The following is a 16802-nucleotide window of genomic DNA, read 5'->3' as shown; positions in this document are numbered from 1 at the left end:
TTCCTGATAATTTACTCACCCCAATGTCATCCAAGATGTTTATGTCTTTCTTTTGTTCAGTCAAAAAGAAATTAAGATTTTTGAAGAAAACATTCCAGGATTTTTCTCCGTATAATGGACTTCAACAGGGACCAACGGGTTGAAGGTCCAAATGTCAGTTTCAGTGCAGCTTCAAAAAGCTCTACAGGATCCCAGACTAGGAATAAGAGTCTGATCTAGCAAAACGATAGGTCATTTTCTGAAAACGGCCTACGTCACTCGTGACCTTTACAACATGATTAGGTAATGCGTGGCGCAGAGCAATGCAAGACTAGCATTTGTGGTTAAAATGTTTATACATTTACATTTTTTTAGAAAATGAGCGATGGTTTCACTAGATAAGACTCTTATTCCTCGTCTGGGATCATGTAGAGCTCTTTGAAGCTGCACTGCAACTGATATTTGGACCTTCAACCCGTTGAACCCCAGTGAAGTCCACTATATGGAGAAAAATCTGGGAATGTTTATCAAAAACCTTCATTTCTTTCCAACTGAAGAAAGAAAGACATGAACATCTTGGATGACATGGGGGAGAGTAAATTATCAGGAAATTTTAATTCTAAAGTGAACTAATCCTTTAATGTCTTTCCATTCTGTATGAGTAAATAATAGCAGCATTTTCATGTTCAGATTAACTTTTATTTCAAACTAAATTCACATTAATGGGGGAAAAAAACAGTATAGACTAAAGAAAAGAGTCTTGAATGTATGCAAAGTTTATTCTCGGTCTCTGTAAGAATCTCTGTGTCGTCTGTCTTCCTTTCTGTTGGAGTCTTTCTCTCGGCTTCTGTCCCGGTGGTGTTTCGAGTCCCTTTTCTCTTTGTAGTAACCTCTATCATTCCGATCATTCCCTCTATCCCAGTCATTTTTCCTCTCCCGCCATCGTCCGTGTTCCCTATCTTGTTCTTGGTCTCTTTGCCTTTCCTCCCTCCCACTCGACGCATCCCATCTATCTGCTGATCGGTTCTGGGGCATCATGGATGTCAGATTGATGGGCTTCCGGAAAGGTCTATCCCTGCCTCCAAACCTCAGCTGACCGGATTCTTTCTTGCCACCTTGGCCTCCTCCGAGTCGGCGTGGAATCCATCCCTGGAGCGTCCGCTCTTGCTCGAAGTCCACAAAGAGCTCGTACTGGTCCACGACCAGCTTGTTGGCGTCTCTCCAGGCTCTCTTCACCGAACGCTCCTCCTTGTACTCGACGAAAGCGTAGCGTTTTGAGAAACCCGTCACAATGTCCCGCACCAGACGCACTCTGCGGATGTCTCCAAATTTGGAGAAGACTTCCTGGAGCTTGTCCTCAGACGTCTGCGGATTCAGGCGAGCCACGAACAGCGTCAGGTGAGGGTCACCGGTCACGCCCTTATTAGGCTTGTAGCGGGCCAGCATGCCCCTCCACACGGCTCTGTCGTGGGGCTCCTCATCTGTGCCATCGATACTGCCCGCTTTGAGAGGGTCGTAGACCTTCGCCACAGGACTCCACTCGCTCATCATCTGATGGAAGAGTTTTAGAAAAATGTATGCAATAATTAATGCAAAATTCTATTATTACAGAAATGGTTCACTCAAATAATCCTGATCATTATTTAATAACCCTCACCATTTTAACGTGAAACTTAATGTTCTTCGCAGATTTTTAATATAGCGCATGAGTTATTTTCACTAATTTTATGGTATTATGTAGAGGTTGACAGTCTTTGGTAACTATGAACTGGATGGAAAACCTCTTTTGTGTCCAGTGGAAATGACAGCATAACAGTTTTAGAATTACATGAGGGTGAGTAAGTAAGGACACAAATGTTGTGTGAATTATTACCTCAATCATAACATGGGGTCCAAAGACAATCCTAGTAAAAAACATATTTTAAAGGGTTAGTTCACTCAAAAATGAAAATTCTGTCATTTATTACTCACCCTCATGTCGTTCCACACCCGTAAGACCTTCATTCATCTTCAGAACATAAATTAAGATATTTTTGATGAAATCTGATGGCTCAGTGAGGCATCTATTATAAGGCCATTGTAAATCTCAAGATCCATAAAGGTACTAAAAACATTTAAATCAGTTCATGTGAGTACAGTGGTTCAATATTAATATTATAAAGAGACAAGAATACCATTTGTGCGGCAAAAAAAAAAAGAACTAACGACTTTTCAACAATACCTCGTGATGGCCGATTTCAAAACACTGTTCCGAAGCTTTACGAATCGAATAAGCGATTCGGATCTACTATCAAACGGCTAAACTTCTGAAATCACGTGACTTTGGTGCTCCGAAACAGTGTTTTGAAATCGGCCATCATGAGATATTGTTGAAAAGTCGTTATTTAGTTTTTTTGCCCCACAAAAAGTATTCTTGTCTCTTTATAATATTAATATTGAACCACTGTACTCACATGAACTGATTTAAATATGTTTTTAGTACATTAATGGATCTTGAGAGAGGAAATGTCATTGCTGGCTATGGAGGCCTCACGGAGCCATTGGATTTCATCAAAAAATATCTTAATTTGTGTTCTGAAGATGAACGAAGGTCTTACGGGTGTGGAACGACATGAGGGTGAATAATAAATGACAGAATTTTCATTTTTGGCTGAACTAACCCTTTAATTGTCTTAGTCATGTCTAGTATTTAATTTGGCTGAACTAACCCTCTACTAATGTCTTATTATTTGGTTTCTTATTCTGTATTATAATTATTATTTTGAATTGGCTTTTATTTTTATATTTTTAGTAATTGTGTTGCGTTTTTGTTTTGTTTTTAAATAATACTATTTAGGTTTAATTTATTTTTATTTCAGTTTTAGTTCTCATTTATTTCCAGTTAATTTTACTACTTAAACGTATTTCAGTTAGTTGCCAAAGCTTTATTTCAGTTAACAAAAAAGTTTAATAGTTTTATTTAATTATAACCCAGCATGTTTTGAGAATGATCAGTGAAACAAGAACATCTGACCGTTTGTAGCTAATAAACGGCCTCTCTCTACTCCTTTAAATGTTGTCTACTTAGGCGATTCACTATGTTGCTTTTATACTTGTAAAAATATACTAGTTGATATTATCTAGAGTCATTTTAAACCGAATCTGAGCACACACGACAATATAAAGTGCTGTACAATTTTAGTGTTTAACTCATAGTCATTTCTCTTTGAATTCACTAACACCGCATATACAATTGATATTTAATTTTTTTGTAATTCTGAATAATGTCATTCATAATAATATTCACAGTAACGTTACAATAAAATAGAGCATCAAGATCAAAACAAACCTTGCTGGTGCGCCGTCTAAAACTCTCCGTGTGGAAACTTCAGCTGTTCTGTTCGACAGGCCGTGTTCGTGTCGCTGACGTCACCGGATATGAGATGGTCTGCCATTTATTTGTCCATGACAACGCATGTAAACAGCATTCATAAATATAAATTTAGGGGAAATAAGCCTTTGTTTTTAATTTTGAAATCAGAATTTCATACAATGATTAAAGCTATACTGAATGCTCTTGTTCATTTAATAAAGATGTCATTTATCATTTGAAGAGAGTGTAAAGAGTGAACAGAAATTTTTGGTCGAAGACAAGAGCATTTCTGACCCAAAATGTTGTAATAAGATTACAAGAAATATGTTTGTCAAGAATTGTTTTTTTCTTTTCTTTTTTTTAATTATTTCCTTAATAGAAACGATTATATATAATCTATCTATCTATCTATCTATCTATCTATCTATCTATCTATATCTATATATATATATATATATATATATATATAGGTCACCAAAATATATTTTTAAAAGCTTTTTGTATTAATTGAAATGTGTCCTTTAATAATGTTTAAAAACATGACATACATTCTTCATATTAGAAACTGTTTAGTTTTTTCATTTGACACCGCCTATTTTGTCATGTCCCTCAAGGCTTTGAAAACGTATTGGGATATGAATAATAAAATGAGAAAAAAAGTCCATTCATTTGGCCATTTCCATAAATATCCATCTGTGCTTTTTTGCTGGTAATGTCATGATTATTTATTAAAATCACATCATTTAGTTCTGTACCTCAGTAACCTCTCAACCCCGTTACACAAACCATTCTCCCCCTATAAAAATAATGAACTGATACTTATGTGACATCATTAATAGGAAGTGACATCACATAAGTCTTCTGAACAACATTGTGAGCAGACAGACACATGCAAGCTACCACCACCTTTAATAATTATAACTAAATTATGTTGTGAAATTGTATTTGTCAAGATTAACGACTCAACCCTGTTACATCAGTTAAAGATAGAAAACTATTACTTGTGAAAATTATTATTTTGACATTATTCATGATCTCATAATATCATGCATGCATTTTTTTAGAGCAGTGGCCAATTTGGGCATAAAATCACAAGAAATATCACCTACATTTTTACTTTTTTTTTTTGTTAAGTATGAAAAAGTAATTTTAAGTTAGTTGAATTCTGTCTGAAGTGTACAGAGCAATCATAAGAATACTGATTTCAGTTCAAATTCTGAAGTAAAGCCTTTGATCAAAAATTGAGTTTTCTGTCACAAAAAGTGCCCATTTCAGGCTTTAGTAGCAAAAGTGTGAGATTTTACGTAACTTTTATATTTGCAATTACTGAATTAGTGTGAGGGACATCTGATTAATAGGAAAATGTTGATTTTTATCACAAATACATTTTATAATAATATTCAGGGAGCTCCCATAGTGTCTATAACTTAAAATAATGACCGATAATAATAGGGATTTGATGCCGGAGATGGGAAAATATGTCATTAATGTTGTGAGGTGTTCAGAAAAGTAATACATTTTGGTAAAAAAATCTAAAAATGTGTAAGTCCAAATTGTACCGGTTTCGTGGAATGACTCGTATAAATAAAATATAATCTTTCTATTAAAAATTATAAGACCTGGAGAACATGAACATGATTATCAGGTTTGTTGAAGTTAGCTTGAGTGCTGCTGTCATGGGAAATAAAATTTAACTGAAATTCACTCAAATTGATATGCAATACATACCTGAAAAAAAAGAAAAAAGCTTTGTCTTATGGACACCACTGTATATACAACAGAGGCATATGCAACAGAGCGTTGCATAAAATCATTTATTTAAACAATGCATACCATCTCATACAGATTGATTGGAAAACTCTCCGTCGGAGCTTTTGGTCATCAACACTCAGCTTTTGTGTAACAGGTACAGCTTTGTTCAGGTTAATCACGACAAACCCAGCATTGTACAACGGTAACATTTCAAATGATATCAAAGTTTGGTTTCACATTCCAGTTTTCTGAACCTTTTAAAATGCCGCTCCTTTTAGCATCACAGGCTTTCTGCTTCAAACATAAACGTTTGGGCATTATAAATAATTATTGCTAAGCCTCTAACTACCTTACATTAGATTAGATTAAGAAAACGTTATAAAAATGCAGAAAGTTGGACTATAACTGCATGCTTTGGAAGCACTGATCTACCAATATATAAAATATACAAAAAGAAATGTGCCGAAACTAGCATGTCATAGAGCAGGATAAATATCTTAAAAGTAGGACACGTCGAATATGTACCGCAATCTAACGTGTTTGCCATGTAAGTCACTGTGTAACATACCCATACACTTACTAACTAGCCCAAAACATTCTCTGTTTACTAAGGCAATAATTACATTAAAAACTGTCTAGTTAAGAAACAAGGTGTTTTTCCCTCCTCTCTCAGTACATTAATGCTTTAGCCACGGGTGAGCCTCTATCGAAGCTTTACTGCGGTCGCCGTAGTCGTAAAGGAGCTCTTCTCCTTCCTGGATGTCTCTGGAGGCCACGAGGATAAGATGAGGTATTCCATTAATGTCATGGAGTTTGGTTTGACAGTTGCCGTTTTTACTGTGGTTGATGAGCCTTCCCAATCGATCGGACTCTTTCGTAGCGTCCACACTGTTGGGGAACAAACGCACAAGTGTTTTAGACAGAGCTTATTATCGCCCATCTCTTTATAATATAAAGTCCAACTTTATAATCGCAAAATGTAAACTATATTATTATCGACCAGCTTTAATCTGCTTCTTTGAAATGATGTGTATTGTGAAAAGTCACTTTCATTTTTATCGCGCTTAAAGGGATAGTTCACCCAAAACTGAAAATGTGGTGTTTATCTGCTTACCCCCAGCGCATCCAAGATGTACTTTGTTTCTTCAGTAGAACACAAATGATGATTTTTAACTCCAACCGTTGCTGTCTGTCAGTCTTATAATGCGAGTCAATGGTAACAATTTATAAGAGTCAATAAACATGCACCGACAAATCCAAATTAAACCCTGCGGCTCGTGACGACACACTGCTGTCCTAAGACACGAAACGATCGGTTTGTGCGAGTAAACGAACAGTATTTATATATTTTTTACCTCTAATACACCACTATGTCCAACTGCGTTCAGCACTCGCTTAGTGAGGTCTGATCGCGCTCTGACAACGGCAGTGATGTCTCGCGCTCATTGAAGTATAGAGGGTATGTACGTGACGTCACGTCCACTGAGTGGCAAAAGACTTGAGCGGCAGCGTTGGTTTTCAGCGTGAATGTCGCAAAAAACACACAAAACACATCCAAAACGGGAAAGAGTTTTGTGATTGACTGTACAAATAGCTTTGACACAAAACCTGAGGTATATATTTAAAAACTGCAGAAAGCAACAGGAAAAAAAAGCAAATGGATCACTGCATTTTACAGAAACAGCTGGACTCCAGAAGAGAAACATGGATTTGCAGTTATCTTTTTGTGTTAAATTGTTGGATTTTGAGGTAAAATCATACCGTATATATTGTATTGTTATATATTATGTTGACAACTCATCAATTACATATTTTCGATCTTATATTCTGCATAATTTGGTGTTTTTAAATAAAAAAACACTGACAAAAACTATACTATAAACCTATATATGTTTTAGGGCTGGACAATATGATGATATATAACATAAGTGATTACGCGGATTTAGACCTACCTATATTGTAGATATGTAAAATATTCACAGGCAGATTTGCTTTATGTATTTCCCCGGCGTCAAATCAGGCACATATAAATGTCAGGAAACACGATTCCTGGCTGCATGTCAATATCCATGGATTAGGTTTATTTGACAAGTTGTAAGAAACACTTTCGAGTCCAACCTTTAGAGTAATTTGTTAGTTTTACTCGCGTTTTCGCCATTTCTCCTATTAATCCAGTTACGCAGCAGGTTCTTTTGCCACTCAGTCCAGCTGAGGGAGCACGTTTTTGGTGGAAAAGTGACGTCGATGCATACCCTCTATATGCGCGAGACATCACTGCCATTGTCAGAGCGCGATCAGACCTCACTAACCGAATGCTGAACGCAGTTGGACATAGTGGCGTATTAGAGGTAAAAAATAATATAAATACTGTTCGTTTACTCGCACAAACCGATCGTTTCGTGTCTTAGGACATCAGAGTGTCGTCACGAGCCGCAGGGTTTAATTTGGATTTGTCTGTGCATGTTTATTGACTCTTATAAATTGTGTTACCATTGACTCGCATTATAAGACTGACAGACCGCAACGGTTGCAGTTAAAAATCATAATTTGCGTTCGACTGAAGAAACAAAGTCACCTACATCTTGGATGCCCTAGGGGTAAGCAGACAAACATCAAATTTTCCTTTTTGGGTGAACTATCCCTTTAATACAATAGAAATGGTTTCATAGTATTAACAGAATCAATGCAAACTTCCATCAACGATGAGACCAATTCAAATGTAGCAAGACAATAACAACATTATTTAGCTCAATTCAGATCAGTTCAATAACTGTAAAGGTCATTCATTATGAAATGTGTTCAATTCAGCCATTAGCAGCTCTACCAGGGCTGCCAACTTTTGAGTTCAGCTTGGAGTGAGAATTTTGGGGGTTTCACGATTCAATTCATGAGCTTCCGATTCGATTTCGATCTGTATTCAATATTGGATTCATTTAGATAGATACATTGGAATACTTATAGTACATGTTCATTTTTCCTCAAAGGAAACTTTCTTTCTCAACTAATGTTGTAAACTATAGGCCTATAGGGAACCCTGCCAGCTGGTACATTATCATCAAAGGTTATTTAAAGGGTTAGTTCACCCAAAAATGAAAATGTAATTAATTACTCACCCTCATGTCGTTCTACACCCATAAGACCTTTGTTCAGCTTCAGAACACAAATTAAGATATTTTTGATGAAATCCGATGGCTCAGTGAGGAACTTCTCAAGATCCAGAAAGCTACTCAGAACATATTTATCAGTTCATGTGACAGTGGTTCAACCTTAATATTATAACGCAACAAGAATACTTTTTGTGCACCAAAAAAACAAAACAAAATAACGACTTTTTAACAATAATCTAGTGATGGCCGATTTTAAAACACTGCTTCATGAAGCTTCAAAGCTTTACGAATCTTTTGTTTCAAATCAGTGATTCGGAGTGCCAAAGTCATGCGATTTCAGCAGTTTGATACGCGAATCAAATCACTGATTCGAAACAAAAGATTTGTGAACTGAACTGTTTTAAATATGTTTTGAGTATCTTTCTGGATCTTGAAAAGCCATTGGATTTTATCAAAAATATCTTAATTTGTGTTCCGAAGATGTACAAAGGTCTTACGGGTGTGGAACGGCATGAGGGAGAGTAATTAATGACATTATTTTTATTTTTGGGTGAACTAACCCTTTAACAACTGATTGGGTTAGTAAAGGGCTGTTTTCATAATAACATTATCAATATGAATATGTAACAGTGCTTTTTTTGCAAAATGCTTTCTCTAAATATGCCTATACAGTTTATGGAATGGCTTTTCTAAAGATAAATGTAACGTTACGTGACATTGTTTACAAGCTGTTTTATCTGCTGTTGAAAAGTGATTACATGATACATTTTAGTAAGTTGTACTTGTTCTTTCAACATACCTTCTGATGTTCATTCATGTTGTTTATTTGGTGCTATAACTAGTAGTAAAGAGGAAGAGATGATCGGCTCATGTGCCGTTTGCACTGAGGCACTACAGTGATCCGTCACGCCACATTAAAAGCGACAAAACAGTATTTATTGTTTCAATTTCGTATTAAAGCGTACAAAATTTGAAAGCTAAGACTGTTTCATATCAAAAGTAATCTGCCCTGTCTTGTCTGTCAGTGTCTGTGTCCTCTTTGCTCTGCGATGTTTTTCACTGCTTGAGAATATGGACGCGTGGTGTGAGAGTAGGCTTGTTTGAGATTGCCGTATGGCATCAAAGTACTGCAAGAGCAATTCAAAAGCTCTCCATTTGCTCTTGCGGTACTTTGATGTCACATGTCGAGGTCTGTGCAGTGCCATTGCATCTCAAACAAGCCTAATGTAAGAAAAAAAGTGTCAACAGCGTGACCGGCAGCCCTGGCTCTACTGAAGACAGTCATTTCCTTATTCAGCTTGAGTCAATGTTGATTCAGTTCAGTTCAATAAGTGTCAATAGTGCAAAATTCATCATTTTGGAAAAAATTTGATTCAGCAACAAAGCAGAAGACAACAGTGTCATTATTCAGCTCAATTCAGTTAAAGTTTTTTCTCATCCAATTAGTGTTAGTACAGTCAAAATGATAATATTGCTGGATATTATGTGTCTTTTACACCTGGTATTAGATGAGTTTTGGTCGAAATTACAAGTAGATGAGGGAGAGACATTCCCGTTTACACCTGGTGTTTTAATCCATCTTTTTTGTCCACTTTCGAAGCATCCATGGGCGGGTAAGTGTACAGAGAGCAGCAGCTTTCATTTCTGCACTGATAGCCGCAAGATAGCCACAGCTAACGTATAATTTCAAACCCATAATGCTTACACATTAGGTCTGTAGGCGAATGTGTTTTTAAATACCTCTGGAAGTTTGAGAGAGTGGACAAGCTTAAAATGTTTTACACTTGTATTTACTTAGCAGCATCCACTGGTGATCCAATCGACTAAAACGCATCTTAATACCAGGTATAAACAGCCCCTTTTAGACAGCGCTATCCTCCTTTTTTCAATGCCCCATGGTGTTTTGCTTGAATTATGGGAGTAACTTCCGTTAAACTGTAAACAATCAGTGAAAGGCTCGATTTATGAATGCGATATGCTTTTTTTGGACATTTTTCTACTAACCCTTCAACCAATCAAACATTAAAAGGAAACCTAAAAGTGAAAAAGCATCAACAAAGTACTTTCAACAGACCATGAATGACCCCCAAAACTCGATTCTGGGTTAAATATCACTGTAGTAATATATGTCTGTATTATGTGACATATGTAGCCTTAATCAAAAATGTTCCTAAACTTTAGCATTGCATGATAATATTTCAAAGTGCTTTCTGTCATTTTAACAGATAACATTTTATTTAGTAAATATTAACACTGTTAACAGGGATTAAAAGTGAAAAGGGGAGACAATTACATTTTAAAGCATCCGTGTGAAAAACAGAAGTGAGGATTTGGGGAAAAAAAAAACGAGAGTTTCTTATGCATTCCAGTGAATTATTCATGGGATATATCGTAAATTAAATCAGGAGAGCAGACCACAAGTGTGCAGTGCATGTTGTCCTTTTTCATACTATTACAGCAGAAAAGGAAAAAAAGGAGGAAAAGAATTCAGCGACTGAAAAGAGCTCATGCCACAGATATTCTTAAGATACCATTTCACATTAAAATGCATTACGTTATTCTTCTGCCATCTGAAAATAAAACATGAAGGAAAATTGACAGCTCACTCAGTCAAACTGACGGATAATGATTATTTGTAGCACAACCTTATCATCTGAAATTATTTGTTTCAGTCTTTTTGAGTGGAAGTTCCCCAAACCGGAAGTACCTCCCATAATTCAAAATGCAGTATGCTTGTCAGGAAAAAGGTAGGTAAATAAATGACTTGGCTTAAAAGGTTTCTGGTTTCACTGTCAGCATGAAATCACAATCAACGACATTTACTTTCTTCTACAGAAGTGAAAATGTATTGCAAATTGCTGTTTTAATGTTGACTTTTCTTCAATTTAATGGAAAAACTAGATAAAACAAGTGGAAAGTGGGTGTGGTGCTTGAACCTACCAATATGTTTTGCTGAGATACTGGAAGTAATACATGTAGCAGCCAGTGGTTGGATCTTGTGCATATAAAGCCTCCCTTTTTTTGGCGTCTGTAATCTGTAGCAGATCTCCATGGTACTCCACTACATACTGCCCTTTCTGGAACTTCTGTGTGGCAAAAACTCCCCTGCCCTTTCCTTCAATGTACCTGACCTGTCAAGACCGACATGAAGGCACGTTTGTGTCCGTCCAGCAGAGTTCAACATTCAACTCAATTCACTTTGTCAAAGATTACCATCATTCCATTCTCAATCCCGTTTGTGATCAGCATGTCTATGTGCCTCTTCTCTTCACACTGTTGACAGAAAACAGGCACATACATCAATATCATAACTTTGGCTGATGAAACACATGAAGAGCACAAAATCTGCACACTACCTTCAGTTCGCTTTTGCTTTTTCTTGAGCTTCTTCTGATGGGATAATAATCTGTAACCTTTCGGCATTGAGAGCTCTTGGCATCAGCACTGCAAAACAAAAATTGATTCGTAATCCAAGAATGTCAAGAAGAGAAATATTTTTTATTTTCTTTACGATAATGTGTATTGATAATTTGTTAGTATATAATATATGGGTGGGGGGGGGGGGGATATAATATCTAATAATTTAATGGATATTTTATAATAATTGATATAATAATATAGTTTTTGTTAATACTTTGAATTAGATTTTAATTTTAGTAATTTTGTTGTCTGCTATTTCTAGAATTTTTATCATTTGTAATAGTTTTTTAATGCATCTATATAGTTATTTTTTAGTTTATTCAACTTAAAGAAAATAAGAAATGTTGCCTTAACTAGCTGAAATAATATATGTACATAAGAGTAGATGCATACAAAAAAATGTTTATATTTAATTTCAGCAAGTGAAATGATTGAGATATATACATTTATTTATTTATTTTTCAGGGCTGTCAAACGATTCATTGTGATTAATCGCATACATAAAAGTTTGAGTTAATATATGTGGGTGTACTGTGTGTAATTATTATGAATATATAAATACACACAAATTAATGTATATATTTAAGAGAAATGTTATTTCTGTACAAAATATTTTTATATATAATTATATAAAAATATTAATAAATGCATATACTTGTAAAATTTCTCAAATATATACATGAATGTGTTTGTATTTATATAGACATAATTACACACAGTACACCCACATATATTATGCAAACTCAAACTTTTATTTTGTATGCGATTAATCATTTGACAGCCCTAATATTACATTACATTACATTACATTACATTACATTACATTATTATACACTTTAAGGACTTAAAATGCAGCTATTTGACAATTCTATAAATGAAATCTGCATTCGAAAAAGCTGGACAAGATTGTTAATTGACAAGTGGCTGAACAGAAACTAATTTCTTCAATATTTGTGCAAAAATGTTGCAACAACATTCTAAAAATTGTTATCTTAAAAGGCATAGTTCACCCAAAAATGAAGATTCCGTCCTCATTTACTCACCCTCAAGTTGTTCCAAACCTGTACAAATTTCTTTCTTCTGCTGAACACAAAAGAAGATATTTTGAAGAATGTTGGCATCCAAATAGTTTCTGGTCCCCATTGACCTCCATATTATGAAGAAGAAAAAAAAGCCAACAGGGACCAGAAAATGTTTGGTTACCGACATTCTTCAAAATATCCTCATGTTCAACAAAACAAAGAAACTTATACATGGCAGAATTTTGATGTTTGGGTGAACTATCCCTTGAACCTCTGCGATTCAAATTCTCCATTGACTTACATTCTCTGTGTGGATTTCTTTACTTTAAGTTTGCGAGGGGGTCGTTTCCTATGATTGGGGGAAGTGATGTCACTGCTGGCGTGGATGTACGACGCAGTGCAGTGCAGTTGACGCGTCTGCTCCTCCGCTCTGTGCACAGAGTGCTGCAGCTCTTCATTCACAGCCATTTTTGGGAGGATGAACTCACCATTAACAGTACTGCCTCTCCTGGCTACAATTCACAGAAATGAATGACTTGCAACAAATATAGATGTGACACATTCATGCAGTGAACATCACCAATGTCAAGACAGACAGATAATGCATTTTGTTCATCCTTACAATCTCCATGCTTCTGTGGCTCATTTTGCGTGCAGAATAATCGTGAAGTTTTCCCATCCTGGATGAGTTTGACGGAGATGGCTTCATGATGCTGTGATTTCGAGCTGCTGTGCTTCAAGAGACGGTGAAATGGAGAGTGTCCATTGCAAATGACGTCCTGAAAAACAGCGAGTTTTAGAAAGCATTCGCCAACTGAAATTCCAGCTATAGTAAAAAACAAAAAACATACAGGGCCAAAAAATATAATAACAGGACACATTGGGTACATAAATAATAATAATAATAATAAAATTTAATAGTACATATTGTGTAAAATAAATTAGTCATAAATTATAATTATAATTACAAGTGATAATAAATTAATTTTACAAAGTGATATTACACTTATCAAATAAGAATTACTTATTATAAATGTAATACAGTGTAAAAACTAATCAAATTATAATTATGTTCTGTAATAATAATAATATTAATAATTAATGTAATAGTACATATTGTGTAAAATAAACGAATCATAAATTATAATTACTTGTAATAATAACAGTATTAATATTAATAATGAACGTAATGGTAGATATTATGTAAAATAAATTAGTAAAATAATTAGAATTACAAGTGGTAATAATAAATAATAAATTTAATAGCACTGTGTAAAAAACTAATCAAATTAGAATGACGTATTATAAATGTGATAGTAGATAGTGTAAAAACTAATCAAATTATAATTATTTTCTGTAATATTAATAATAAATGTAATAGTAGATAGTGTAACAAACTACTAAATTATAATTACTTGTAATAATAAGAGTATTAACATTAATAATAAATGTAATAGTAGATATTGTGTAAAAACGAATCAAATTATAATTGTTCTGTAATAATAATAATAATAATAATAATAATAATAATAGTATTTACAATAAATGTAGATATTGTGTAACAAACAAATTATAATTGGAAATACTTGTGATAATAATAGTATTAATAATAATAATAATAATAAATGTAATAGCAAATTGTGTAAAATAAACTAATCTAAACTAATAAACTAAAAGTAATACTAGATATTGTGTAAAAAGTAATCAAATTAGAATTATAATTAACTGTGGTAACAATAATAATAATAATGTAACAGTAGATATTGTTTAAAATATACAAATCAAATTAGAATTACTAGTTAGTTGTAATAATAATAATAATAATAATAATAAATGTAACAGTAGATAATGTAAAAACTAATCAAATTAAAATTATAATTACTTGTGGTAACAATAATAATAATAATAAATGTAATAGTAGATATTGTGTAAAATATACTAATCAAATTAGAATTACTAGTTAGTTGTAATAATAATAATAAATGTAACAGTAGATAGTGTAAAAAGTAATCAAATTAAAATTATAATTACTTGTGGTAACAATAATAATAATAATAAATGTAATAGTAGATATTGTGTAAAATATACTAATCAAATTGAAATTACTAGTTGCAAAAATAAAATAATAATAATAATAATAAATGTAATAGTAGATATTGTGTAAAATATACTAATCAAACAGTGATTTTCCAGACATATCTGACTCGATCATCATGTAGTGATTGTGGCGTCACCGTACCATGTTATTGACGCTTGGACACGCCCACAGTGGGCCTGTAACAGCAGCGCTCGCGCGGCTCAGTGTTATAATACCGCACGCCGCAGCGCTTTTGTTCTTTTATCGGTTTCAAACGTCTTAAATAACTGTATTAATACACGTATCGTACATCACATTGACTACACGCACAATGCCACATCCATTCATACAACTTATCAATCAGGAACCAGAATCAGTCAGTGGAGTTGGTGTGTTTCTGATAAGAGCCGTTTACAGAATCACCCGAACACAGTCTGTGATTATTCTCTCATCAAACCGCGTCAAATCATCCTCATCATCATCCTCATCTGTGCTGAGCGAGCCGTGTAACCTACCCCGTTCATTTCAGCCCACTTTCTCTTCGAGCCTTATTGTTTGGAGGCGATGGTCCGGTCCGGTCCAGTGTTTTCTCCTCTACACTTCTGTCCTTCTAGCGGCGGGGAACGAGGACATTCACAAACAGCTCCGTGTTCACGAAGGAAAAAAAAACAAGAAACTTTCGAGCTGTTTTAATTAATGCTGCTCCATCCGAGCTAGTTTGTACAGTTTCACGCCGCCATGTTTGCACTTTTATCTCATTCACGGGAGGAAACCATGTGAGCATTTAAATAACCAATAATGTTTGGAAGTTATGTTCAAATTGGCCGGAAGATGGCGCTGTTAGGCGGCTCGCGCTTCCTGCTTTATTATTAGTTTAAAAAATATATACAAAAATAAGACATTTAGGTTGATTTAGTACTACCTTCAGTTATTAATCACTGCATGGTATTACATTTTTATGTTTATATATTTGTATATGTAATATACATTGTATATATATATACATACATACTGTAAATCATAAATCTGTATATTATATCTCTATCTATCTATCATAATATATAGTATAATAATATATCACAATGTATAATATAATACAGTATAATACTGTATATCATATCTCTATTGTTCATTCTATCTATTTATATATCTGTCTATATCATCTGTTTATTTTTCTATATCTATCATCTATCTATCATAATATATTGTATAATAATATATCACAATATATAATATAAATAGTAAATCATAAATCTGTATATAATATCTCTATCTATCTATCTATCTATCTATCTATCTATCTATCTATCTATCTATCTATCTATCTATCTATCTATCTATCTATCTATCTATCTATCTATCTATCTGTCTGTTTATCTATCATAATATATAGTATAATAATATATCACAATATATAATATATACAGTAAATATAATATAATACTGTATATAATATCTGTATTCTATCTCTTTATCTATATCTATCTATCTACCATCTGTTTATTTTTCTATCTATCTATCTATCTATCTATCTATCTATCTATCTATCTATCTATCTATCTATCTATCTATCTATCTATCTATCTATCTATCTATCTATCTATCTATCTATCTATCTATCTATCTATCATTGTATACACATGGCAAAACAACAATACATTTAACAATAATATAATAAATAGGCTACCATTTATAATAATAAATAAAACATAAGATTTGCTTTTTAAATAATTTTTAAAATATATATAATTTCTATTTGAAAATTTCTAAAGGTTCTCAGTACCAATGCTTCCTAGAAATATTTTGTTTCACATGCCAACCTGAGTATACTGTGTCCATATAGCACATACATATTTAATAGTTTACAAAGATGAGTTGACTTTTTATAGTTTTTTAAGTTTATGGCGCTTTTGACAGTGTTGTAAAATATGACGATTTGTTTAATGATGTTCTCATTTTGTGGATTTATTTGTTTTAAATAATTAATAGATTTAAAACATTTTTCATCTGATATATTGGCTGTTTTCAACCTTTGTCAAACAGCATAGGTCAGTCTCTGCCTTTGACCTTACCAGTATGGCTTCAGCAATGTC

The 16802-nt window shown here is 33.8% G+C and overlaps 2 protein-coding genes across 2 annotated transcripts; both read right to left on the bottom strand.

Annotated features, from left to right (window-relative positions):
• Positions 1-505: 505 nt before the first annotated feature.
• On the bottom strand, positions 506-3356 carry snrnp35 (small nuclear ribonucleoprotein 35 (U11/U12)). Its single transcript, XM_067398993.1, has 2 exons — positions 3308-3356; positions 506-1530 (listed from the first exon to the last, which is right to left on the bottom strand). Exon 2 carries the CDS (start codon positions 1528-1530, stop codon positions 757-759), a length of 774 nt encoding a protein of 257 aa, XP_067255094.1. The 5' UTR covers positions 3308-3356; the 3' UTR covers positions 506-756.
• A 1775-nt stretch (positions 3357-5131) lies between these two features.
• On the bottom strand, positions 5132-15469 carry kmt5aa (lysine methyltransferase 5Aa). Its single transcript, XM_067398992.1, has 7 exons — positions 15225-15469; positions 13255-13411; positions 12934-13144; positions 11547-11634; positions 11404-11463; positions 11131-11321; positions 5132-5971 (listed from the first exon to the last, which is right to left on the bottom strand). Exons 1-7 carry the CDS (start codon positions 15231-15233, stop codon positions 5761-5763), a joined length of 927 nt encoding a protein of 308 aa, XP_067255093.1. The 5' UTR covers positions 15234-15469; the 3' UTR covers positions 5132-5760.
• Positions 15470-16802: the final 1333 nt, after the last annotated feature.

The sequence above is a fragment of the Chanodichthys erythropterus genome, chromosome 10 (assembly GCF_024489055.1).
Source record: "Chanodichthys erythropterus isolate Z2021 chromosome 10, ASM2448905v1, whole genome shotgun sequence".
In the NCBI taxonomy this organism is placed as follows: Eukaryota; Metazoa; Chordata; class Actinopteri; order Cypriniformes; family Xenocyprididae; genus Chanodichthys; species Chanodichthys erythropterus.
The sequence above is the reverse complement of the archived record's forward strand: the minus strand, read 5'-3'. Positions and strand labels throughout refer to the sequence as shown.

Coding starts and splice junctions, on each gene's coding strand:
- snrnp35 (XM_067398993.1), bottom strand. CDS start 1,530: ATGATGAGCGAGTGGAGTCCTGTGGCGAAGGTCTACGACCCTCTCAAA.
- kmt5aa (XM_067398992.1), bottom strand. Junction 13,145..13,254: donor GCCACAGAAGCATGGAGATT/GTAAGGATGAAC, acceptor TGTGAATTGTAG/CCAGGAGAGGCAGTACTGTT. Junction 11,635..12,933: donor AAGAAATCCACACAGAGAAT/GTAAGTCAATGG, acceptor TTTGTTTTGCAG/TGCTGATGCCAAGAGCTCTC.